Source organism: Camellia sinensis, chromosome 5 (assembly GCF_055761805.1).
Source record: "Camellia sinensis isolate YWXY chromosome 5, ASM5576180v1, whole genome shotgun sequence".
NCBI classification, from domain to species: Eukaryota; Viridiplantae; Streptophyta; class Magnoliopsida; order Ericales; family Theaceae; genus Camellia; species Camellia sinensis.
This window is the reverse complement of record NC_138965.1, coordinates 115481106-115508688: the sequence shown is the minus strand read 5'-3', so window position 1 is coordinate 115508688 and position 27583 is coordinate 115481106. Positions and strand designations below refer to the sequence as shown.

Genomic DNA, 27583 nt, shown 5'->3' with positions numbered 1-27583 from the left:
TACCAATACCAATACCAATACCAATACCAATACATACATATAACATTATTCAACAGTGATTTAGACCCCTCAAACTTCAACCCCCACCACCCCCACACATACGTGGTGAGTGGTGATTGGAGGAGGAGAAAAAAAAAAAGAAAAAGAAAAAGAAAAAGTGACCAATCAAAAAAGAAAGGGGGTCAAAAAGGGGTGGGGAAAGGGGTCCTAATCTTTATTAAATCAATTAAAAAGAAAATTAACTGATTTATTAGCTACTCCCCCCAAAAAAGCCCTTACTCTTGAAATAAATTGATCAATCAAAATCAACTTTTCAACGGGATCAAAACCCCAGTCCCACCCACTTCATAAACTGGTCGTTTGTCTTTCAGCAACAACACCGAACACGAAACTAGGGTTCTTAAATCCCCGCCATTTTCAACCACCAAGCTTCTCTCCATATCTCTCTACACTCTCAATCAACACATACATTTTACATGTAAATACGCAAACATTTTGTGTGTATGTACGCATATATATCTTCCTTCTTCTCTGATTTCTGATCTCGAGCCTTGAAAATGGCGAAAGTAGATGAAGACCCACAGACCCCACTGGCTCCAAAGCCGTCTCCAAACCCTAAAGACGAAGCTCGGATAATCTCGCAGGCCAGTTCGTCAAACCCTGATGACAATGACGCTTCTCCATCACCCAAGAATCCTCTGAGCCCTAAAGAGTTCATAGTCAGTGTAGCAGCGAAGATCTCTTCTCAGCCTCTTCAGAACTCTGATCCTGATGTCTGGGGCGTTCTCACTGCTATCTCTAACAACGCCCGTAAGAGGCAACAGGTTAAACCCTAATTCATGATAATTGGTTCAATGTAGTATGATTCCGAGTGTCAATTGTTTGAATGTGAAATTAAGAACTTGTGATGTTTTTTAAGATTTATTTAATGTGGGTTTAGGCCCCTTTGTTTGGATTTGCAGTTTGTAACAAATGCATGCACTTCACACCTGGATTGATGATTGGGGTTTATGGGCTGCCATAGTTGGAGGAGACAAACTAGAGGCTAAATTAGTAAATTTGAGTGAATTAAAGCTTAGGTTGAATTCATAGATTAAACTGAATTACTGGGATCAAAAGTTTGTGCTCAATCACAAGTTAACAAAGCCTGTTCAACGATTGTTTTACTAATTGTTTATGCATTCGGTTAAACACTTGTATTAATACTAGGAATTGTTCAATCACGTTTGCATGTAGCCTTCCCCTAGACCCCACTGTAGCGCAAACGTGGTGCATTGGGTTGCCCTTTTTTATTATTATCTACAATAGGAACAGTTGGAAATGTCATATGACTTAATTTGTGGGAATAAGAAAACCTGCACCAGAACTCATATCATTAGTTATGGTTATAGGTCCAATTTTCATAAGTTGTATTGTTCCAGATGATCAGTCTGTTTCTCTAAGTGCTAGGTAAATCCAATGGGGAAATGTAATTCAAATTTATGGAGACTCCCAAATTTTGCCTTTTTTTATTTTTATTTTTTATTACATAGCAATTAGTAAGTTGTGGTGTTAATGTGGTCAGAGGCTCTATATTCCATTCTATTCAGGAGGTGTGTAAAAATGAATCGTAGAATAGTATATCTGCTGCAGATTTTTTTTTTGAGAGAGAGATCACAGACTATCTGTGTGAGAATAACACTTTGGTGTGAAGTACTTTTGTTCTGAATGGATGCATTTCCTACACTATTTATGTTTCTTTTGGTAACATGATCCATTTGCATTATCCTTTCCATAGCAGGGAAAACATATATCCACATTTTGGGAAATATGTGAAGTATGATTTAGTGCCTACTTTGCAGAGTCTTCTTAGTATTGATGTCTTTGGTATCACGTAATATTTCATGATTCGTTTTGTAGAATGTCTCTTCCCTCCCTTCATATAGACAATGTTTGCTTATTAACTTTAATTAGTTTTAGATATATTGTGATTTTTATGCTTTTGACAATAATTTAAATGTTGTTTCCTTGGAGTTGAAGTTTATTACTATGATGCAATTACCTGAAAATGGTACACCCACAAATTGAAGATGTCATTCATGCCTTCAACTTTTCAAATGGGATTGGGATCATATATATCACTTAGTCCCTTTAATGTGAAAATATTTAAAACTGAAGATGAGCAATTCAATAAAATTGGTAACTCATAGAAGGTTGCCAAAGTTTTATGCAATTGACCATGCTACCTTTTTTTTTTCTTTTTCTTTTTCTTTTTCTTCAATTGAACTTTGTCTAATTAATGAAAAAAATTCTTAAAACCTCTGTCTTTAGATGTTTTCAATATTTTTGGTAGTTTGACAGCCTTCTGCAAGGTAATATCAAATAATTGAAATATTTTTAGAAGGGTATGATCCTTTGTTATACTTTGTTTTTGATGGTTAAAAGGTATGCTTCTTTAGCAGGAATGAAAACATTTTATATATGTTGTTATTGTCAATATCATTGTTCTTTGATATTTCAGAAATTGTGTTTGATTTGTATGACTTTTTGAATAAATGGTTGGTGTTTCTTACATTTGTACAACTAGTGACATAAAAAAGGGTGAGCGTCTTTCCAAAATGCTGACTTTGATGCTTTGGCGATTTTGGATCTATGTTAAAGTAACTTTCTGGTTGTTGACAGCAAAATTTCACCTGTAGCATGGCATTATTTGTTTTTAACATGTTAAAGAACTTCTTGTCGTCTTTATTTATTACGTGTAAGCTTACGAGAAAATTGGAAAACCAGGGCATAAATATGCTTTTGACTTCTGATGAGCATTGCATTGGCCGCTTAGTAGACGACATCCGTTTCCTGATAGAATCAAATGCAGTTAGTGGAAATCACTGCAAAATTTATAGGAAGAGGGTTGCAGCTGAAGATTCAGAGAATCCGTCCACATTTTGCTCGACTGTCTTCTTAAAAGATACTAGGTTGTGTATCATTTTTGCAGTTTGTTTGATGCGTTATAGTGTTTAAATTCTTTAATTACATTGAGTCTTCTGCAGCACAAATGGAACATTTCTCAACTGGAAGAAATTGAAGAAGACCAGCCCTGAAGCTGAAGTCCATCATGGAGATATTATATCATTTGCAGCTTCTCCCCAACATGGTAATATGACATGCTAAGCTTTATGCAACTTTACTTTTTATAATGTTTCTTGTAACCAAAATTGTTTATATGATGTTCAATATGAGAAAAATTGTCTACATCTATCCATAATTCATTTCTATATTAGTCTATACACCTTCATGTTTACTTAGCTCTTCTACAAACTCTATATGAGAATAGGAAGAATCATAAAGCTTCCCTAAAAAGCCAAATATAATTAGATCAAAAGCAAACACAACTTAAGCCTATGTGCTTTACTGCCATTTCTACATCCTCAAAGGCACACACCGATTCCAGTCCCTCCAAGTAAACTGCATCAAACACATGGGCACCACCATCCAAGCCATTTGCACCCACTTGGAATTGTAATTCACTGCCCAAGTCTCCCATAATTGAAGTACTAAATCTGGCATTACTCAAGTCATTTAGTGGAAAACAACATCCACAATATTAGCAATAGAAGGTAAAATGACGCAGTTGGAAGACAACTTCTCAATTTTAGAATTTTAGAAGACAGAACAAAGAAACCAAAAAAAAAAAAGCAGGAGAAGCTCACTAAATAACCCGAAAACCTTCACAGAAAGCAACAGTGTTGTTGTACAACTGAGTTGTGCCCTATCCTTACTGCCCAATTATGATGTGGGCTGGGTTTTGTCCTTTGTGCAAAGTTGAGCTGGTCAGAGTCATCAAGGATCCTCTAGAGTGTTTTTTTTCTAAAGTTTCCTAAAGTGGTGTATTGTGTGGTTGAGATTTAATGTTGAAAAATTGATGTGACTTGTCATTAAGTCTTAACCACACAATGCACCACTGTAGGAAATTTTAGGAAAAAAAAAACTCTAGAGGATCCTTGCTCGGTCAGAGTTGGATATACTATGCTGCCAATCTAAACTTAATTTGAATTTGAGTTGAGGTTAGAAATCTATTGACACATGCAATGCACATATGCACGATTGTTTATCATATATACCACAACAAATGTGAACATAATAGAGATTCTTGTAATAAGCATTATAATTTTTGAGTATATTGAAGCTAGTTCAGGATTGAATATTGTTTATTTTATTTACAGGATTGTTTAAATTATGTGATAAATCATATTTCTTTGCTCTTGCTCTTGTTCCTTAGCACTTTGAGGCCTTATTTTTTTATTTATTTATAGTGTCGTCTAGGTCTCCATAGTGTATCGTACTACAGGAGATTATGCTTAACCTATGATGGTTGTTTTCAATTATGCACTTCACATTGATGGCAACTTTGTAGGGTGACTAACTTTCTTTTGTTGGATTGTTACAGAACTTGCATTTGCATTTGTATTTCGAGAAGTTCTCCAGTCCAATTCCTTGGCTGATGGTGCATTTTTGAAGAGAAAAGCTGGTACATTCATTATAAAAGTCACATGTATTTTATTTGATCATTTTTCATCATATTTTGTGCTCATATGTGATTAATTGCCTCCAAATTTACTGTAAAGTTGAAACCTTAGCTGAAGTAATGATGTTCTGCAATGTCGTGGATGTAAGAAATACATGGAGCATATATTTTTCTGGTTTGTGGCACTTACGAACATATTCCACTTTGTTGATCAAGAAATGTGGTTGATGCTTTCTATGACATTTTGGTAGTATTTGTGTAAATTGTGTCCGTATTCCAATTTTTTTGGAAATTGCTGTATCCCATATCCATATTCGTGTTCATGCTTCTTAGCCTGTTGGGATTCTTTTACATTTCTGTCCAACCTAGGCAGTATATTTAAATGGTTTGAGGTTTAGACTGATTTCTGCACTCATATGCTTGATTTTGTTTTGTGAAGAGGAGTTTGGCTCTCAAAGCAAGAGACTTAAAGGCATTGGTATTGGTGCACCAGAAGGTCCTATTTCTCTTGACGATTTTCGAAGCCTTCAACGATCAAATACGGTATCCAAATTTTGAATGTTGAACAATTGTGATTTATAAACATTTTAAAAAAAATTTACTTGTTTTTTTCTCTGGATTTAGATGTTAAACACTAATTATTTTTCTTTTCACACGATTTAGATTTTTTAAATATTCCTACACATGCAGGAACTGAGGAAACAATTGGAAATTCATGTCCTCACCATTGAATCATTACGAAATGAAAATCGTGCGTCTGTTGAGCGTCGTGAAAATGTATGCTCTGCTCATTCCTTATGTCCCATCTCTTTTTTGTCTCCTCATTCATGTGTGTACTTGTACACTGAGTTGGTTTGAGTGAGTGAATGTCTCAAGTAGATAAAGTAGAAATTCTGTACAGGCTGAACTTTGGTTGCATTTTTAAGTCATTTGAGATACCTTTTTTGTTGCCTATCTTCTTGTAATAGACATGACAATAGAGAAGGATCTTTGTGAAAATACTAGTAGTTTCTTGTTATTTTTTTAGTGGACAAATCGTATACCCAAATTACAGTGTGGAACTTGTAATAATGGAAGTTGCAGGCAATCAGACATTAGTGCTGATCTATGAATGAATCTTTCAACTTCCTTTGTTGATTGCATATATTTTCTCTCTTTTATGATGAGTTCAACTTCATCCAAATACATGTAGTTGCTCTCTCTCTCTCTCTCTCTCTCACACACACATGAAGAATTAAAGTTGTTACTAGAGGAAAAGAGCATAAAGAAGCAGACTTCTTAAAGGGCTGCTTGTTTTATTGATGGTGTGGGTTCAGATAGACATAACATAAGAAATCCCATTTTGTTTCGAGGTAAAAAAAGAAAGAAAAAATCAAATTTTATTACCATGGATAGATTATTGAATACTATGAATTTGTTACGTTAAGTAATGAATAAACTTTGGGTATGTAGAAGCGCGAAAGCTCTGTCGCAAGAAGAAAAATTGAGAGTGGATTTATTATCTATTTCTGTATGGAAAATATTTTTTTTTAAGTTAAAATTCTACCTAAAAATTCAAAGAATAGTTTGTGCAAAACATGTGCCATGATAATTTTTGTTGCTGGTTAAAAAAAAAATTGCAATACAAATTATTCTTTGTCTATTGGTGAATTCAGTGATTTGCTTTATTGTCCAGTTTTTCTTCAACTCTACCATACTATCTAAGCTTGACAACATATTTATTCACGTAAGATCTCTTAATGAACATGAATCCTAGTTTGGTTCCACCATACTATATAAGGAACTTCATATGTAACATAATTTGTTAGATATGGCTTTCTTTTAATCATTTGTATCCATGTAGCACAGAAACATGTTGAAAGGGTATGATAAGGAACTTCTACTTTGAACATCACTAATAATATTTTAGTATAAAACATATCCTTACCCATCTTGTTTTTTTTTTATCTAACACAGAATTTCACACTATGCAGTGTTCATGTAACAGAGATTTACACCATATATCAACGTGTTTTAATTATTTGGGTTATTTACATCATAATGATAATGATTTTAAGTTGGTTATTTTTGTCTTATAAACAACTCAGCTGGACAGGGCCTTATCCCAACTATTGTCCTTAATTTATTACCAACTTTATTCTTCAGGAAATGAAAGATTTGAAAGAATCAGTTTCAAAATCTTATCTGAATCAACTTGAAGAGTTGCAACATTCATTGGAGATCACACAGAAGGAGCTGGTAGAGGTTCAGAGAGTGTCAGCTGAACAAAGGCACGGTATGGTGGACCTTAATGAAAGACTTAGTGCATCACTGCAGTCATGCACTGAGGCAAATGAATTAATAAACAGGTCGGTTGCATCTTCTTTTCCCCTAGGGATCAAGTAATAGCCATTGGACACTTATGGTACGGATTTGATTTGTTTAGTTTTTGTATACACTCAATTTCTTCCAGATTCTGTAAGATTTAGGGTTGGTTTGGGATGTCCTAAAAAAGTGCACTTTTTGACTTATTGGTGGGTTTGGGTTGGGTTTGGGTTGAGTTTGATGTGATGTGTTAGAGAGGTGATATGATTTAAATAAGATGATGTGACTTAAATAAGATAGTGACTTTTTGACTTTTTGACTTATTTAGTACATGCCAAACTAGCCCTTAGTCACATGGATGTATGCTTGTTTTAGTAGTTCTAGCTTTTGATTATGCCAAATTGTTTCCACATATTTGACATGAAACTTGAGACTATTTCCTATTTATGCACAGAGATGCCTAACAACAATATGCATAAGGTTGTGTTAGTCTTTCCGAATATGAAATGTATTGTTGTTTATATGATTAGCCAAAGTTATAATTTCTAGCTGGGTTGTTTAAATTTTTTGATTTTTATGGGCAATTGAGTTATAGTAGGCCATTCCTAGAGTTACATTGTTTGTTTTGCTGAAAAAATCCAAGGGTTTATATAATCAAAACAATAATTTTCTATGAGCTGGCCAGGCAATTTTGAGTGACTCATGTGGGATCCAAGGTGGCTAATAAGAAAAATGCTGCAGTGGAAATTTTAAAGCTATATATCCTTATGTTTGAGTTAAAATACAATGATCTGACAGGAAAACAATAGCAAATTGCGTTGATACAGCAAAATACCATGTGACGTATTTTAAAAACTTCAAATAGTCCTGCTAAATTAAAGAAGTGGAGATATGTCAAATAGTTTTCATGCTACATTTATACAACTATACTAAAACTCTTCATAAGATTATATGGATTCACTATCCCCAAGTGAGAAGGGTGGTGCTTGGAATTTGTCCAATAATATGGATTTTTGTGAACAATATATTGGCTTCCTTATAGGGTTCCACCATAATCGAGTAGATTGTTGAGCTCTTGTTATAACACCAGGTGTTGCTACGTAAATCTTTCTGAACCAAGGACTTCAATTTCTTTTGTGGCTAATGCTGCTTTATCTATGGAGGGCATTTATTGATAGAGTTTTGTGGGACTTTTGGCCCCATTTTGTCTTTTAGGAAGGCACGCCAAGAACACTTATTCTGGTTACCTTCATTGTAGGACTTTGTTCCTTAATTAGAAAAGGAGCACTACTAGAAAAATCAATGCTCTGTGTATTTCTTTGCAATTTTGTTTATATGTAAAGACAAATGAAAAAATGCTATAGAATGATGAAACAATTTTAATGCCTAGTGCTGGAAATTGTGTTCATGTATATAATATGATAGTGGTGTTGGTGGTAGATAGTGGCATGTATAGAATATGATAGTGGTGTTGGTGGTAGATAGTGGTATGTATAGAATATGATAGTGGTGTTGGTGGTAGATAGTGGCATGTATAGAATATGATAGTGGTGTTGGTGGTAGATAGTGGCATGTATATAATATAATAGTGGTAGATAGTGGTAATATATAATATGTAAGTGGCATATAATGGGTTATGATGATGTTTGTAATATCTCCTATATAAGGAGTGTCATTTGGTCTTGTAAGATAAGAAGTTTTGAATATAACAGAAATATATTCCTTCTTCCTCATATTTTCGGAGTTCTTCTTCTTCATATTTTCTAAGTTGGTATCAGAGCAACAAAAAACACAGCAGCCCTAAAACCGTCATAGCCATGTCGGAAGTCACGTCCAAAACCACTTCAACCCCTGCCGCTGCCATTCCGGTGAAAACGTCCAACTCTCACTCTGTCCAAATCACCACCATCCGCCTAAATGGTGATAATTTTCTCCGCTGGTCACAATCTGTCCGGATGTATATCCGTGGGCAAGGAAAGATCGGTTACATCACTGGTGACAAGAAGGCTCCTGCTGTTAATGATCCGCTGTTCGACAGTTGGGACGCTGAAAACTCCATGGTTATGACATGGTTGGTCAATTCCATGGAGGAGGATATAAGCTCTAATTACATGTGCTATACTACTGCACAAGAATTGTGGGATAATGTTAGTCAGATGTATTCTGACCTAGGAAATCAATCTCAAGTTTTCGAATTAACTTTGAAGTTGGGAGAGATTCGTCAAGGAGATGATTCCGTCACCAAATATTTCAATTCGTTGAAAAGGTTGTGGCAGGATCTTGACATCTTCAACACATACGAATGGAAATCGGTTGACGACTGCAACCACCACAAGAAAACTGTGGAAGACAGCCGTATTTACAAGTTTCTTGCCGGCCTCAACATTGAGTTCGATGAAGTGCGAGGAAGAATTATTGGCAGACCTCCTCTCCCATCTATTGGCGAAGTATTTGCCGAAGTCAGAAGGGAAGAGAGCCGAAGGAGCGTCATGCTTAAGAAAAAAGGTAATGGTGAATCAATTGAAATTTCTGCTTTAATTAGCGATGCTGCGGCCAACAAGGCTGCAAATTACCAGCGCAGGTTTGATGATAAGCCACGGGTCTGGTGTGATTTTTGCAACAAGTCTCGCCATACACGCGAAACGTGTTGGAAGATCCATGGCAAACCTGTCAACTGGAAAAGCAGCAAACAAGGAGAGAAGAATCGTGGCTTTCCTACCGCTAATGAAGCCGATTCAGGTCCCTTCAACAAAGAGCAGATTGATCAACTCTTAAAGCTGATAAAATCCAACTCCTTAACCGGTACTCCTAGTGTTTTGTTGGCACAAACAGGTAGAAATCCTAAAGCCTTCTCTTGCCTAAACTTCTCTCCGTGGATCATAGATTCCGGTGCCTCCGATCACATGACTAGTTTTTCCCATTTATTTAGTACCTATTTCCCTTGTTCTGGTCATGACAAAATTAGAATAGCCGATGGTAGTTTTTCACCTATTGCTGGAAAAGGATTTATTAAACTAACTGAGAAAATTAATCTCAATGCTGTTCTTCACGTCCCCAACTTAGCCTGTAACCTTTTGTCTGTCAGTAAACTATCTAAGGATTCTAATTGTCGTGTTACATTTTTTGAATCCCATTGTGAATTTCAGGACCAGAACTCGGGGATGATGATTGGGCGTGCTAGGATGCTTGAAGGTCTTTACTACTTTGATGAAGTACCTGTTAGTAATAAAAAAGCTCAGAGCTTTAATAGTACTAGTTCAAACTCTGTTCGAGAAAAAATAATGCTATGGCACTATATGCTAGGACATCCTAGTTTTCTTTATCTGAAACATTTATTTCCAGAATTATTTAAAGGGATTGATTGTTCTTCTTTTCATTGTGAAAGTTGCATTTTTGCAAAATTTCATCGCTCTACTTATTTGCCAAAACCTTACCAGGCTTCAAAACCTTTTTATTTGATTCATAGTGATGTTTGGGGCCCTTCTAAAATCACTACTCTTTCTGGTAAAAGATGGTTTGTTACATTTATTGATGACCATACCCGCTTATGTTGGATTTATTTGATGAATAAAAAATCTGACGTGAAAAATTTATTCACAAATTTTTACAATATGATTGAAAACCAATTTCAAACCAAAATTGGTATTTTACATTCTGATAATGGAACAGAATATTTCAATGAGCAGTTGGGTGAGTTTTTGGAAAAAAAGGGGATTTTTCATCAATCTACATGTCGGGATACCCCTCAACAAAATGGCATTGCAGAACGAAAAAATAAACATCTACTTGAAGTAGCACGTGCTATAATGTTTTACATGCATGTTCCTAAATATTTATGGGGTGAAGCAATTTTAACAGCCTCTTATTTGATAAACAGGATGCCTACAAAGGTGTTAACATACAAAACACCTTTTGATTGTCTCAAAACTTTTTTTCCTGACACGAGGTTGTTTTCTGATTTACCCGCCAAAGTTTTTGGATACTGCCTATGTTCATGTTCCCAATCAATTTCGTTCAAAACTTGACTCCCGTGCTATAAAATGTGTTTTTTTGGGTTATTCCTCAAACAAAAAGGGGTATAAGTGCTTCGATCCTCAAAACAAGAAATTTCATGTGAGTATGGATGTGTCATTTGTGGAAACAAAATCCTATTTCCCCAACACTTCTCTTCAGGGGGAGACAAGTGGAGTAGAAGACCGTTTTTGGGATATTTCTATCCCGCTCCCCAATGTCATTTATCCTACACAAAAACCAGATCTGTCTGATAATGATCACTTAGGAGAACCAAGTTCTATGGTGCCTAGTCAAGAAGATTCTTGTTTAGGGGGAGAAGTACTACAAAATGATCTAAATCCTGAGCTTCAGGTTTATACTAGGAAGCGATTTCATCTGAGGAATAATGACCCGAATGTCCATCCTAATGACCCGAATGTCCACCCGAGTTCTGTCATCGAAATTTTAGGTAATCCTATTCCTTCTATTTCCGACCTTGATGTACCTATAGCAATTAGGAAAGGTGTCCGAAATTGCATTAAACATCCTATTGCAAATTACCTCTCCTATCAAAGACTGTCTAAAAACCATAGAGCTTTCACATCTAGGATTTCACACTTGTTTGTTCCAAGGAATATACAGGAAGCATTGGATGATCCGAATTGGAAATTAGCAGTCATGGAGGAGATGAATGCTTTAAGGAGAAGTGGTACTTGGGAGATAGTTGATCTACCCAAAGACAAGAAAACAGTTGGGTGTAAATGGGTGTTTACGATAAAATGTAACGCAGATGGAAGCGTTGAGAGATACAAGGCGAGACTGGTGGCTAAAGGCTTCACTCAAACTTATGGGATCGACTATCAGGAGACGTTTGCTCCTGTTGCTAAAATAAATTCTATCAGAGTACTGTTATCTCTTGCAGTAAATTCAGATTGGCCTCTATATCAACTTGACATTAAAAATGCATTTCTCAATGGTGATCTTGAAGAGGAGGTGTTCATGAGCCTACCGCCGGGATTTGAGCAGAGACTTGGAAGTGACAGAGTATGCAGATTGAACAAGTCATTATACGGACTCAAACAATCACCAAGAGCGTGGTTTGAACGCTTTGGGAAGGCAGTTATCAGTTGTGGCTTCTCGCAGAGTCAAGCAGATCACACAATATTTTATAAACATTCAAAAAACAGTAAAATTGCAATTTTGATTGTTTATGTTGATGACATCATTTTAACTGGTAATGATGAAGCAGAGTTAGCAGCCCTCAAAGAGAAACTCGCAAAAGAATTTCACATTAAGGATCTGGGAGCCCTCAAGTATTTCCTCGGAATGGAATTTGCAAGATCCAAGGAAGGTATATTCGTTAATCAGAGAAAATATGTTCTTGATCTCCTTGGAGAAACAGGTATGCTTGGTTGTAAGATGGCGGAGACTCCGATCGAGCCTAACTTGAAGTTATAAGCTGCTAAGGCTGAAGAAGTCAAAGAGAGAGAACAATATCAGCGACTTGTAGGGAAATTGATTTACTTGTCTCATACGCGGCCTGATATTGCTTTTGCAGTCAGCATGGTAAGTCAGTTCATGCACTCACCAGGGGCAGAGCACTTTGAGGCCGTTTATAAGATCTTAAGATATTTGAAAGGAACTCCAGGGAGAGGCTTACTGTTCAAGAAACATGGACATCTTCAAGTTGAAGTATACACAGATGCAGACTGGGCAGGAAGTGTTACAGACAGGAGATCAACATCCGGATACTGCTCCTTTGTAGGTGGGAACCTAGTTACATGGCGGAGTAAAAAACAGAATGTGGTAGCTAGAAGTAGTGCAGAAGCAGAGTTCAGAGCTGTTGCCCATGGAATCTGTGAAGTAATGTGGATTAAAAGAATTCTTGAAGAATTAAAGCTTTCTCACCCGACACCTATGAAGGTCTATTGTGACAACAAAGCAGCTATATCTATAGCTCATAATCCAGTTCTACATGATCGCACAAAACATATAGAAGTGGATAAACATTTCATCAAGGAGAAAATCAATGCTGGCATAATCTGTATGACCTACCTTCCAACAGGTGAACAATTAGCTGATGTGCTAACGAAGGGACTACACAAGAAGCAATTTGATAAGCTGACTAGCAAGCTGGCTATGGAAGATATCTTCAAACCAGCTTGAGGGGGAGTGCTGGAAATTGTGTTCATGTATATAATATGATAGTGGTGTTGGTGGTAGATAGTGGCATGTATAGAATATGATAGTGGTGTTGGTGGTAGATAGTGGTATGTATAGAATATGATAGTGGTGTTGGTGGTAGATAGTGGCATGTATAGAATATGATAGTGGTGTTGGTGGTAGATAGTGGCATGTATATAATATAATAGTGGTAGATAGTGGTAATATATAATATGTAAGTGGCATATAATGGGTTATGATGATGTTTGTAATATCTCCTATATAAGGAGTGTCATTTGGTCTTGTAAGATAAGAAGTTTTGAATATAACAGAAATATATTCCTTCTTCCTCATATTTTCGGAGTTCTTCTTCTTCATATTTTCTAAGTTGGTATCAGAGCAACAAAAAACACAGCAGCCCTAAAACCGTCATAGCCATGTCGGAAGTCACGTCCAAAACCACTTCAACCCCTGCCGCTGCCATTCCGGTGAAAACGTCCAACTCTCACTCTGTCCAAATCACCACCATCCGCCTAAATGGTGATAATTTTCTCCGCTGGTCACAATCTGTCCGGATGTATATCCGTGGGCAAGGAAAGATCGGTTACATCACTGGTGACAAGAAGGCTCCTGCTGTTAATGATCCGCTGTTCGACAGTTGGGACGCTGAAAACTCCATGGTTATGACATGGTTGGTCAATTCCATGGAGGAGGATATAAGCTCTAATTACATGTGCTATACTACTGCACAAGAATTGTGGGATAATGTTAGTCAGATGTATTCTGACCTAGGAAATCAATCTCAAGTTTTCGAATTAACTTTGAAGTTGGGAGAGATTCGTCAAGGAGATGATTCCGTCACCAAATATTTCAATTCGTTGAAAAGGTTGTGGCAGGATCTTGACATCTTCAACACATACGAATGGAAATCGGTTGACGACTGCAACCACCACAAGAAAACTGTGGAAGACAGCCGTATTTACAAGTTTCTTGCCGGCCTCAACATTGAGTTCGATGAAGTGCGAGGAAGAATTATTGGCAGACCTCCTCTCCCATCTATTGGCGAAGTATTTGCCGAAGTCAGAAGGGAAGAGAGCCGAAGGAGCGTCATGCTTAAGAAAAAAGGTAATGGTGAATCAATTGAAATTTCTGCTTTAATTAGCGATGCTGCGGCCAACAAGGCTGCAAATTACCAGCGCAGGTTTGATGATAAGCCACGGGTCTGGTGTGATTTTTGCAACAAGTCTCGCCATACACGCGAAACGTGTTGGAAGATCCATGGCAAACCTGTCAACTGGAAAAGCAGCAAACAAGGAGAGAAGAATCGTGGCTTTCCTACCGCTAATGAAGCCGATTCAGGTCCCTTCAACAAAGAGCAGATTGATCAACTCTTAAAGCTGATAAAATCCAACTCCTTAACCGGTACTCCTAGTGTTTTGTTGGCACAAACAGGTAGAAATCCTAAAGCCTTCTCTTGCCTAAACTTCTCTCCGTGGATCATAGATTCCGGTGCCTCCGATCACATGACTAGTTTTTCCCATTTATTTAGTACCTATTTCCCTTGTTCTGGTCATGACAAAATTAGAATAGCCGATGGTAGTTTTTCACCTATTGCTGGAAAAGGATTTATTAAACTAACTGAGAAAATTAATCTCAATGCTGTTCTTCACGTCCCCAACTTAGCCTGTAACCTTTTGTCTGTCAGTAAACTATCTAAGGATTCTAATTGTCGTGTTACATTTTTTGAATCCCATTGTGAATTTCAGGACCAGAACTCGGGGATGATGATTGGGCGTGCTAGGATGCTTGAAGGTCTTTACTACTTTGATGAAGTACCTGTTAGTAATAAAAAAGCTCAGAGCTTTAATAGTACTAGTTCAAACTCTGTTCGAGAAAAAATAATGCTATGGCACTATATGCTAGGACATCCTAGTTTTCTTTATCTGAAACATTTATTTCCAGAATTATTTAAAGGGATTGATTGTTCTTCTTTTCATTGTGAAAGTTGCATTTTTGCAAAATTTCATCGCTCTACTTATTTGCCAAAACCTTACCAGGCTTCAAAACCTTTTTATTTGATTCATAGTGATGTTTGGGGCCCTTCTAAAATCACTACTCTTTCTGGTAAAAGATGGTTTGTTACATTTATTGATGACCATACCCGCTTATGTTGGATTTATTTGATGAATAAAAAATCTGACGTGAAAAATTTATTCACAAATTTTTACAATATGATTGAAAACCAATTTCAAACCAAAATTGGTATTTTACATTCTGATAATGGAACAGAATATTTCAATGAGCAGTTGGGTGAGTTTTTGGAAAAAAAGGGGATTTTTCATCAATCTACATGTCGGGATACCCCTCAACAAAATGGCATTGCAGAACGAAAAAATAAACATCTACTTGAAGTAGCACGTGCTATAATGTTTTACATGCATGTTCCTAAATATTTATGGGGTGAAGCAATTTTAACAGCCTCTTATTTGATAAACAGGATGCCTACAAAGGTGTTAACATACAAAACACCTTTTGATTGTCTCAAAACTTTTTTTCCTGACACGAGGTTGTTTTCTGATTTACCCGCCAAAGTTTTTGGATACTGCCTATGTTCATGTTCCCAATCAATTTCGTTCAAAACTTGACTCCCGTGCTATAAAATGTGTTTTTTTGGGTTATTCCTCAAACAAAAAGGGGTATAAGTGCTTCGATCCTCAAAACAAGAAATTTCATGTGAGTATGGATGTGTCATTTGTGGAAACAAAATCCTATTTCCCCAACACTTCTCTTCAGGGGGAGACAAGTGGAGTAGAAGACCGTTTTTGGGATATTTCTATCCCGCTCCCCAATGTCATTTATCCTACACAAAAACCAGATCTGTCTGATAATGATCACTTAGGAGAACCAAGTTCTATGGTGCCTAGTCAAGAAGATTCTTGTTTAGGGGGAGAAGTACTACAAAATGATCTAAATCCTGAGCTTCAGGTTTATACTAGGAAGCGATTTCATCTGAGGAATAATGACCCGAATGTCCATCCTAATGACCCGAATGTCCACCCGAGTTCTGTCATCGAAATTTTAGGTAATCCTATTCCTTCTATTTCCGACCTTGATGTACCTATAGCAATTAGGAAAGGTGTCCGAAATTGCATTAAACATCCTATTGCAAATTACCTCTCCTATCAAAGACTGTCTAAAAACCATAGAGCTTTCACATCTAGGATTTCACACTTGTTTGTTCCAAGGAATATACAGGAAGCATTGGATGATCCGAATTGGAAATTAGCAGTCATGGAGGAGATGAATGCTTTAAGGAGAAGTGGTACTTGGGAGATAGTTGATCTACCCAAAGACAAGAAAACAGTTGGGTGTAAATGGGTGTTTACGATAAAATGTAACGCAGATGGAAGCGTTGAGAGATACAAGGCGAGACTGGTGGCTAAAGGCTTCACTCAAACTTATGGGATCGACTATCAGGAGACGTTTGCTCCTGTTGCTAAAATAAATTCTATCAGAGTACTGTTATCTCTTGCAGTAAATTCAGATTGGCCTCTATATCAACTTGACATTAAAAATGCATTTCTCAATGGTGATCTTGAAGAGGAGGTGTTCATGAGCCTACCGCCGGGATTTGAGCAGAGACTTGGAAGTGACAGAGTATGCAGATTGAACAAGTCATTATACGGACTCAAACAATCACCAAGAGCGTGGTTTGAACGCTTTGGGAAGGCAGTTATCAGTTGTGGCTTCTCGCAGAGTCAAGCAGATCACACAATATTTTATAAACATTCAAAAAACAGTAAAATTGCAATTTTGATTGTTTATGTTGATGACATCATTTTAACTGGTAATGATGAAGCAGAGTTAGCAGCCCTCAAAGAGAAACTCGCAAAAGAATTTCACATTAAGGATCTGGGAGCCCTCAAGTATTTCCTCGGAATGGAATTTGCAAGATCCAAGGAAGGTATATTCGTTAATCAGAGAAAATATGTTCTTGATCTCCTTGGAGAAACAGGTATGCTTGGTTGTAAGATGGCGGAGACTCCGATCGAGCCTAACTTGAAGTTATAAGCTGCTAAGGCTGAAGAAGTCAAAGAGAGAGAACAATATCAGCGACTTGTAGGGAAATTGATTTACTTGTCTCATACGCGGCCTGATATTGCTTTTGCAGTCAGCATGGTAAGTCAGTTCATGCACTCACCAGGGGCAGAGCACTTTGAGGCCGTTTATAAGATCTTAAGATATTTGAAAGGAACTCCAGGGAGAGGCTTACTGTTCAAGAAACATGGACATCTTCAAGTTGAAGTATACACAGATGCAGACTGGGCAGGAAGTGTTACAGACAGGAGATCAACATCCGGATACTGCTCCTTTGTAGGTGGGAACCTAGTTACATGGCGGAGTAAAAAACAGAATGTGGTAGCTAGAAGTAGTGCAGAAGCAGAGTTCAGAGCTGTTGCCCATGGAATCTGTGAAGTAATGTGGATTAAAAGAATTCTTGAAGAATTAAAGCTTTCTCACCCGACACCTATGAAGGTCTATTGTGACAACAAAGCAGCTATATCTATAGCTCATAATCCAGTTCTACATGATCGCACAAAACATATAGAAGTGGATAAACATTTCATCAAGGAGAAAATCAATGCTGGCATAATCTGTATGACCTACCTTCCAACAGGTGAACAATTAGCTGATGTGCTAACGAAGGGACTACACAAGAAGCAATTTGATAAGCTGACTAGCAAGCTGGCTATGGAAGATATCTTCAAACCAGCTTGAGGGGGAGTGCTGGAAATTGTGTTCATGTATATAATATGATAGTGGTGTTGGTGGTAGATAGTGGCATGTATAGAATATGATAGTGGTGTTGGTGGTAGATAGTGGTATGTATAGAATATGATAGTGGTGTTGGTGGTAGATAGTGGCATGTATAGAATATGATAGTGGTGTTGGTGGTAGATAGTGGCATGTATATAATATAATAGTGGTAGATAGTGGTAATATATAATATGTAAGTGGCATATAATGGGTTATGATGATGTTTGTAATATCTCCTATATAAGGAGTGTCATTTGGTCTTGTAAGATAAGAAGTTTTGAATATAACAGAAATATATTCCTTCTTCCTCATATTTTCGGAGTTCTTCTTCTTCATATTTTCTAAGTCCTAGTATGGTTGGTTTTTATCAGTCAGAAAGCATCTATTTCTGAACTCAAGGCACAATTAGATGAAGAGCGAGATCAAAGAAGAGAAGAACGAGAAAAGGCTGCAGTAGATCTAAAGACATCAATACAGAGAGTTCAGTCAGAGGCTCAAGAGGAGCTAAAACGACTTTCAGACACTGCCTTAAGACGAGAAAGGGAGCAGCAAGAAGTAATCAATAAGCTTCAGGTGTGGAAGTAATTGTTTGTATGCTCAAATGTTTTTATGTGTTTATTTATCTCAAAGCTAATTAAAGGATGAACTATTGCTTGTGTACATTTTCAGGAATTAGAGAAAGAAAGATGCTTATTGGTGGAAAATTTAAGATCCAAATTGGTACAACTGGTGTAATTTTTCATAATTTTAAATAAAATAAACAATCTGTTTTGTTTGAATTTTCAGAGGATTGTGTCTTTTCCTTTCTTTAACAGGAAGACACTAGGCAGAAATTGGTTATCGCTGACAATAAAGTCCGCCAGCTGGAAGCCCAAATTTGTGAAGAGCAACTAGCTTCTGCAACTGGAAGAAAAGTACGCGTGGTTTTGCTGCCCATATAGATAAAATTATATAACCCAAACCAAACGAAACCTTATGTCCCAATCAAGTGGGATTGGCTATATGAATCATTTTTCTTGATCCCCTCTGTCAATATTCAGTTAAATTACATAGATCAACATGTATATAACAAGTTTTTATATTTCCTGAGGTGGTACAAATCAGCAGCTAGTGCTTATCTTATCTAACTGTTTTGCATTTCAATACAGAGAATTGAAGAACTTGAGCATGAAGCAAAAAAATTGAGGAAAGAACTCGAGAGTGAAAAGGTAGGAGTGGAAATTTTCCTTAGTACCTTCTGATCAAAGGTTTGATATAATGCTTCACTATGACACCTGCTTCCCAGGTACTACATCCTCTGTAACCCTTGTACTTGGAAACTCTCAGTCTTGTCAGTTGCTCAAAAGTCGATGCATCTCAAATATTGGATTTGTTGGCCTGACAATGAGCATGTAAAGGCATGGAAATTTGAATGTGGCAGAGTTCCATGCATTATGCACTTCCACTACAATGAATACTCAAATTTTCTGTCAGCATGTGAACTATGTTCTTACACTGTAAATTGCATTATAAGATAAATACGCACTCACGGTTTGTGTGTGCACTCGTGTGCGGGGGCAAAGTATGCACGGGTGTATGTGTGTGCTTCAATATGGGAATTACATTGGAAACATTAGTGCAAATTAATTTTACATTGTCTTGATATTTGTTACATGCTTATAATTGACATGAAACTTTATTAAAGAAATTTGTTGCCTCCAGATATGCTGTTGTTATTAAGTCTTCCATTCATGCTTCTAGTGAGAATGTAAAATGGAGAAATTAGGGTTGAAAGTTAGGAGGAAGAAGAAGAAGAAGAGAGAACTTTTGTATATATTGAAAACTAATTAATTCCCTCAACTTTACATCACTCAAATATATATAAAAAACCTAAAGTAGCAATATGACCATCGTACCCTCAACTTAAGTAAATATTAACAAGAGAACAAAAATAACTAAAATAACTATTTTAACACTCCCCCTCAAGCTGGAGCATAGAGATCGAACATGCCCAGCTTGGCAGACAAACGAAGAAATGAAGGCTGAGCCAAAGGTTTGGTGAGAATATCACCCAATTGACCCTCAGAACGAACATAAGGAGTCACCAGTTGCTTGCGGAGTAAGAGATCACGAATAAAATGGCAATCAACTTCGATATGTTTGGTGCGTTCATGAAACACATGGTTATTGGCAATGAAGATAGCAGCCTGATTGTCACAAAACATGTGCATAGGAGTGGAAACAGAAAAGCCAAAATCTTGGAGAAGAGACTGAACCCAGAGCATCTCAGAAGCAGTATGAGCCATGGCGCGATATTCAGCGTCGGCACTAGAACGAGCAACGACGGTCTGTTTCATGCTACGCCAAGTGGCAAGATTACCACCAACAAAAGTACAATAGCCTGAGGTGGAATGGCGGTCAGTCGTATTACCAGCCCAATCAGCATCACTGAAGCCAGTGACAGACAAGGAAGAAGATGGGCGATAGAGCAACCCCTGACCTGGAACACGCTTTAAGTATTGCAAGATACGACATACAGCCACAAAACGGGGTTGGCGGGGAGCATGCATAAACTGACTGACCACACCCACATCATAGGCAATATTTGGACGAGTGATAGTGAGATAGATTAACTTGCCAACCAACCGACGATAACGACCAATATCAGGAAAGAAATCGCCAGTGTCACCAGCAAGCTTGACACTAGAATCCATGGGAGTATCACTGGGGTGAGTGCTTAAGAGACTAGTCTCAGTAAGAAGATCAAGAACATACTTCCGTTGAGAAAGAAACAAGCTCTGAGAAGAACGGGCAACTTCAATCCCAAGAAAATACCGAAAATGGCCCAAGCCTTTGGTGTGAAATTGTTGTCCCAAATACTGCTTCAAATTAGCAATACCATTGGAGTCACTCCCTGAAATGATGATGTCATCCACATAGACAATAAGAACAATACTCCCAGTAGACGAGTGGCGAACAAAAACAGAGTGATCAAAAGTGGAACGGTGAAAGCCACGGGCAAGCACAACAGCACTGAAGCGATCAAACCAGGCACGAGGGGACTGCTTAAGACCATACAAGGCTTTCCTTAATCGACAAACAAGATGCTCTTGGCCGGGAACAACATAGCCAGGGGACTGATCCATATAGACTTCCTCGTGGAGATCACCATGGAGAAAAGCATTCTTGATATCCAGTTGATATAAAGGCCAAGACTGAGTAACTGCAACAGAGAGAAGAATCCGAACAGAGTTAAGACGGGCCACAGGAGAAAAAGGTCTCCAAGTAATCAACACTATAGGTTTGGGTGTAGCCTTTAGCTACCAGGCGAGCCTTAAGTCGCTCAATAGTTCCATCAGGAAGATATTTAACAGTACAAATCCAACGACAACCCACAATAGATTTGCCAGATGGCAGAGGGGTAAGGTCCCAGGTCTGATTTTGATGAAGAGCATGCATTTCCTCATCCATGGCAAACTTCCAACTAGAGATGGGCATAGCCTCAAGATAGGTGCGAGGAATGGAAATACTAGACAAGCTACAAGCAAAAGAGTGAAGACTAGGAGAGAGGCGATCATAAGAAACGAAATGAGCAATAGGATGTTGGAGTGCAAGTGCGTTTACCTTTGCGGAGGGCAATAGGAAGGTCATCAGATGGTAGAGAAGCAGGTGGAACAGGGGCCTCAGACGAAGGAGATGAACTGGCCAGCCATAAGACACAATGCGACGAATTTGAGACCGTTGATAAACCTGCAAAGGAGGGGTAGAAGTGAGAGGAGAGGGAGAGGATAGAGGAGTGGATGTGGAAGGAGCATAAGAGGGAAGAGTAGGAGTGAGAGAGGGTGGCTCCATAACCTGATGGACATGATCAGGTCTGCCATGCTTTTGCCAACACCAAGGTTCAGTATGACCTTGGGAACCACAATGAGTACACTTGCGATTGGCACGTATACGAGAACTAGGTCCACTACTACTTCCACCACGGAAACCACCACGTGAGCCACCACTACGAGAACCACCTCCACGAGAGCCCCGTGAACCAGAAGAAGAGCTCCGGGAACCAAAAGAACTATGAAAACCCCCGTGAGGAGACCCATGATCACCACTACTAGAAACCAATGCAGAAGATGATAAAGAAGAGGACCCAGAAGTGGATTGTGCTTGTCCCAATGAAGAGCGTAACAGCCTAGAATAGGCATTGGCAGCTGAAGGTAGAGTGTCACTGGCAAGAATCTGATCTTTGAACCCTCGCAACTCAGGATCTAAGCCAGAAAGTAAAGAAGCCATCATAAACTCCTTCCAAATGTTGTTTTTGGGTGGTCATATCAGTAGTGAAAGGTCGATGCTGTAGTAACTGATCCCACAAAGTCTTGAGACTACTATAATAATTAGGGAGAGACCGGCCAGATTGACGCATAGCAAAAATCTGTTCATATAACTCGTAGACCTGAGAGACATTATTTTGATTTGAAAAAGACTCAGCAAGGGAGTCCCAAATGGCCTTATAAGTATCACAAAATTTCACGGTAGTAGCAACTTGTGGTTCCAGACTATGCCAAATCCAACCCATCACACAAGAATCCTCACAACACCAATCATCATAATCCTTATCATCAGTAGGAGGAGGGAGTTCACTAATATAGCGGGACTTCTTCTTACCGCGTAAGAAAATCTTGACAGCATGGGCCCAAGCCAAATAATTAGCACCATTCAATTTCTTTGTAGTGATAGATTTAGGCATGTCATCATTTTTACCCATAGTTATAGCCTTAGTCTCAATCTCAACCATAATGATCAACCAGACTTGCAAACAGCCAATACCCACACCCACAATCACCAATATAAACACAGAACTAGCTCAACAACCAAGTTTGAACCCAAATGAGACCAACACATCAACTCAACACTAGCAATCAATAAAGAGAGGACAAATATCCCTTGCTAGAAGGGTTTCAGCCCTTATATAGGAGCCTTCAATAGGTAGAACCGAAGAACACAAGGTGACTGGACCAGAAATAGCCAAAAATCGAACAGAATATTAACCCAACAGGAGTAAAACGACAAATTAAGATCAAGGACCCTTAGAGGGGTGATTTTCGGTTCCTAGGGAAGTGAGCCCAGCAAGAAAAACCAGGAAAAAATAGTCCCAAAGGCAGATTAAAAAAAAAACAGTCCCAAAACACGAAATAGTTTCAAAAATCGAAAATTCACATCAGGGATGATCAAAAAATTTCACAAAAATCACCATAAATCTCAGGAGGCAATTTCAAGTTTAGGGGTGAAGGACCCGTCCGTACACTGCCTACGTCATGCTGACGTCATCGTACGGCTGATGACATCAGCACGTCTCGGTCACCTCAGATCGATCTTTAGAATCTGTAGAACCCCTTCTAATGAAGAAGAGATTGCTCTGATACCAAGTGAGAATGTAAAATGGAGAAATTAGGGTTGAAAGTTAGGAGGAAGAAGAAGAAGAAGAAGAGAGAACTTTTGTATATATTGAAAACTAATTAATTCCCTCAACTTTACATCATTCAAATATATATAAAAAACCTAAAATAGCAATATGACCATCGTACCCTCAACTTAAGTAAATATTAACAAGAGAACAAAAATAACTAAAAGAACTATTCTAACACTTCTCAATGATCAATTTTTGTTTGGATTCTGGATTATGTCTCTTTTAGTTAGTTTAGTGTAATTTTTCCCCTCTATTGAGTTTCTCGTTTATTAGATCTGAAAAATTTAGCAGCATTTGAACTTATATAATCTTTTAAGAGAATACGGCCATTGAATTTCTTACAGGCTTTATTCAAGTTTCTTTATTTTTAAACTGAGTTTTTTTCTTGATGTTGGTAGCAGGCAGCTCGGGAAGAAGCATGGGCCAAGGTTTCTGCACTTGAATTTGAGATAAATGCTGCAATGCGGGATCTTGATTTTGAGAGACGTAGGTTAAAAGCTGCCAGGGAAAGGATTATGCTTAGGTAAGGATTGACAAGCTATGTTTTGAATTGACGTCATAATTATTATTTTATTGTCTGTCACAATCATAGATTAAACGTTTCTGGTTGTTTGCACCTGTCTTACTTTGGATACTCATTGATATATTACAAATCGCTAGGCCACTAAATTTATGCTGTGGGTCATGTATCTGCTTTAAGGAATTGTTTTCTTTTCATGAAGTACGAAGTACGTTTTCTTGCCTCTGATTCGCTCATTTGCAAACTGTCACATATGTAAAGCACAGATCCAAAATTATCCATTTATTGTCCAAGTCAATTTAATTTTATGTAGATTGGAAATATTTACTTTTTTAATTCTTGATTTGATTCTCATCCCTCACCTCGTCTATTATTTCATTGAGCACTTATTGTCAAATTTCATATTGATTTAATGTTGCATGCAGCAAAAAAGGTACCAATATCTGAAAGTTTTGGCAGGCTTTTGAATTGTAAACAAAGCTCACATATGGTATTTTGCAGAATTTGAAGGATGTTATACCTATTCTATTAAACCCTGCTGATATGTGGGTATGTTAAAGGCTCAAATGCCATTATTGGTTCAGGGGGTCTTTGAGGAATGGAAAAAGTTGTTTTGGGAGCCTGCTTTTCTTTTTGGCATCTCTGTTTATGTGCTAAACAAATTTTCATTAAATTGTGAAAGGAAATAAGTCAAAAAAGTGGGGGGTATACACAAGCTACCAGACTACCAAGATTAATTTTTGAAAATCTGTAAACTATAGAAAAAACCCATGCTATGCCCTGTGAAATGTGCAAAGGAGAATTTTCCTGACGTATGTCTCTTGTGTAATCTGGAATTTTGCATATTTAGGAATTAGGAGTCTTCTAGAGGTACCCAAAAAAAAAGGGGTACTAGAGAGCCTGTGGCACTCCTCTCTATGATCCTCTGATTTTCTTGTTCCAGTCCAAACGTGAAATTCTATTTCAATGCCATTCAGATCTAGCACATTGAAAACAAATTTAAAATCACAGGTAGTATTAATATTTTTTTCAAAATTGGTGTTTTGATGCTTATTGATATTTTTATACGCTCATATTTGCGATTTTCAAGTAGTGGCTGTTCATGTTGCAGTATCATATACATAAATTTATGCCGTGTAGGGAAACACAGCTTCGGGCATTCTATTCCACAACTGAGGAGATATCAGTTTTGTTTGCAAAGCAGCAGGAACAGCTGAAGGCAATGCAGAAGACACTGGAAGATGAGGAAAACTATGATAACACGTCAGTTGATATTGACCTCAACATCAATCCTAATAGTGGAAATGTGAATGGAACACTAGCCAGAGGAAATGCCGCATCAGGATATCGAAACAATAGTGCTGTTAGGTTGGGCTCTGGTCCGTCAGCGCATATGCGTGGCACAAATCAAGCCGAGACATCTAGTGACGAGGCCAGTGTTACTGAGAAGCACGAATGTGATATCAGAAGCCAAGAAGATGGCCAAAACACCCAAGAGGTGGAATTCACGAGCGCAGAGCAATTTGTTAAGGGTGGCTTTGGTTCCGACATTGACGGTGCTGGTACCACACTTGTTCATGAGGGAGACACCATTGGAACTGAGCGAGTCCTCGAAACCGAAAGCGCCGGCATTGATGGTGACAGGAATATTGATTTAAGCAAGTGTATTGTGTTAGCTGGGGACACGATGCAGATGGATGATGAAACCCATGAAAAGGAAGCCGCAGAGGGACTTGTGACGATTTACGGGGAGATTGAGCGCCACTCCGAGTCAAATCACCCATTAGAAATTCAAAACACTATGGAAGATACAGAAGTTGGCGGCACGATTAGAACGGCCGATCTTTTGGCTTCGGAAGTTGCCGGAAGCTGGGCTTGCAGCACGGCTCCTTCGGTACATGGAGAGAACGAGTCTCCGAGAAGTAGAGACAATGACGATGAAGGTGTTGCAGCATTACATGATTCGAATGTTCTGGCTGCTGAGAGTCAAACCCTGGCTTCTAAGGCTTTTGCTGTGAAACGGAATAGCGAACATCAAGCGCTGAGCGAGATGATTGGGATTGTCGCTCCTGATATGAAGGAGCAGTTTGCTGGCGCTGTGGATAATGAAGACTGTGATCAAGAGGAAATTAAGAAGGGTTTCGTCTCTAATTCAGATACTGAAGATTGTGCTGACAATGACGACGAAAATGGAATGAATGTTATTGGTGAATCAGGATCGGATTCAGAGACAGAGGGTAGTGACCGAGTCTCTGAAAATGATAGACCTGATGATAAAATGGATGAAGATGATGAAGCTACTCAAGAGGATTCTGTTGGATAGAAGGCATGCAAGTCGATGTGTGAAGTTTAGAAGAGGTCAGTCTATCTTGAATTTTGTATATTTTTCTTGGTTTTATTTATTTATTTTTTTGGGGTGATGCAAGAACTTTGGTACAATAGTTGCGGAAGGGGTGGTGAAGATCAAACCTGCGACGTGGCTCAAGGAAGGCACGCCTTTTACAACTAGGGCAACAAGTGTACTAGGATCACAGAAGAATTCTACAAAATGGGATAGAGATGTAAGACAAAGAGGTGGGACCCATATCTGTGTTTTGTTCTGTGAAATTCTTCTGTGCACGTAGCTTCCGCCTATGGCAATGTCTTTGGATTCACTTCAACCATGTCTTGTTATCTTTAGATATTGGTGTAGATAAGATCTTGATGTTGCTAGTCTTTGGTGCTGTGAATGATGTACTTCATGGGGCTCTCTATTGATGTAGATGCGAATAAGAAAGATAATGAGTAATAGAAGTCTCTCACATTTGTGATCCATCTGATTCTTGCTTGCTTGCTTCGCAGTGGTTCTGCATTTTAGTCATGTAATTTCGTAGTTTTTTCAGGTCAAATATCCGAACTATATTTAGATTTTTTTTTTTTTTTTTTTTTTTTTTTAATATTTAGAATTTGAAATGTAAAGTGTAGATTTAAATTTGATGTGTGGTATGAGTCAATGAATCTGATTCATATATTTTAATTTTTTGAAAACATGCTAAAAACTAAGCTAATATAATGTTGAAATAACAATTAGAAGTTTTTATTTTATTTTATTTTATTTCGGGTTTTCTTGAGCTCATTGAAACTTTCAATATCTTCTCTATTTTAATTTTGTATCACATACTTTGTATGTCTTTTTTTTTTGGGTTAAATGCACTATTATTTCAATTGGTGTATTATTTTATTTGTGTTAGGCCTAGTTTGGGAAGACTAAATAAGTATATTTTTTGACTTTTTATGAAATATGAGTTGTGTTTGGGTTGGGTTTGAAGTGATGTGTTAGAGAGGTGATGTGATTTAAATAAGATGATGTGACTTAAATAGGATAGTGACTTTTTGACTTTTTATCTTTTTTCAATCATGTCAAACTTGACCTTAGTCTCTAATGTATGAAATTTGAGTTTTAAATGGTTTCGGTAATTGTTTCTCTACATTTGCTAGTTAGAATAGAATTGTTTTCAATACAACCTAATATATATGCCTCAAAAGGGAGGGGTTGCAATTAGTGAGGTCTTAATATTTTTTTTTCTCAAAATGCACTCGCTTTTGTCAATCAATCTAGACAGTGTTAGTGTTGAGCACAATCTAAACACAAATTTGAGATTAAATTGATATAATTGAAATATTAAGAATAAAAAATAAAATAAAATGAATACTTTGAGGAAACTGGAGTATTTAACCCTTTGTCAATAAAGTATGCTTGGAGCTAAGATTAAGTGAGAGGACACAATTGATATTATTGTCAATGAACTTGTCTATTGAGTGTTTTAAAAACTGAGATATTTTTATATTGAAAAGTAATTAAATT

General features: G+C 37.6%; 1 protein-coding gene across 4 annotated transcripts; it reads left to right on the top strand.

The window, feature by feature from the left end:
• The first annotated feature begins 277 nt into the window (after nucleotides 1–277).
• On the top strand, nucleotides 278–26551 carry LOC114284930 (SMAD/FHA domain-containing protein). Of its 4 annotated transcripts, none has more exons than XM_082869632.1 (14): nucleotides 278–824; nucleotides 2767–2951; nucleotides 3027–3130; nucleotides 4424–4504; nucleotides 4941–5044; nucleotides 5192–5278; nucleotides 6647–6849; nucleotides 18151–18352; nucleotides 18449–18499; nucleotides 18595–18693; nucleotides 18928–18987; nucleotides 23621–23742; nucleotides 24880–26097; nucleotides 26182–26551. In XM_082869632.1, exons 1-13 carry the CDS (start codon nucleotides 558–560, stop codon nucleotides 26060–26062), a joined length of 2748 nt encoding a protein of 915 aa, XP_082725758.1. In that variant the 5' UTR covers nucleotides 278–557; the 3' UTR covers nucleotides 26063–26097; nucleotides 26182–26551. The 4 variants fall into 4 exon arrangements, with proteins under 4 accessions (XP_082725758.1, XP_082725756.1, XP_082725757.1 ...); XM_082869630.1 differs by having other exon boundaries at nucleotides 23618–23742; XM_082869631.1 differs by having other exon boundaries at nucleotides 24880–26551.
• The last annotated feature ends 1032 nt before the right edge of the window (nucleotides 26552–27583 follow it).

What these genes read in the sequence shown, in the direction of transcription:
- LOC114284930 (XM_082869630.1), top strand. Translation starts at nt 558, where the DNA reads ATGGCGAAAGTAGATGAAGACCCACAGACCCCACTGGCTCCAAAGCCG. An exon ending in CTTCTGCAACTGGAAGAAAA is followed by an intron (nt 18,694 to 18,927) that starts GTACGCGTGGTT and finishes ATTTCAATACAG; the next exon opens with AGAATTGAAGAACTTGAGCA. An exon ending in AGGGAAAGGATTATGCTTAG is followed by an intron (nt 23,743 to 24,879) that starts GTAAGGATTGAC and finishes TATGCCGTGTAG; the next exon opens with GGAAACACAGCTTCGGGCAT.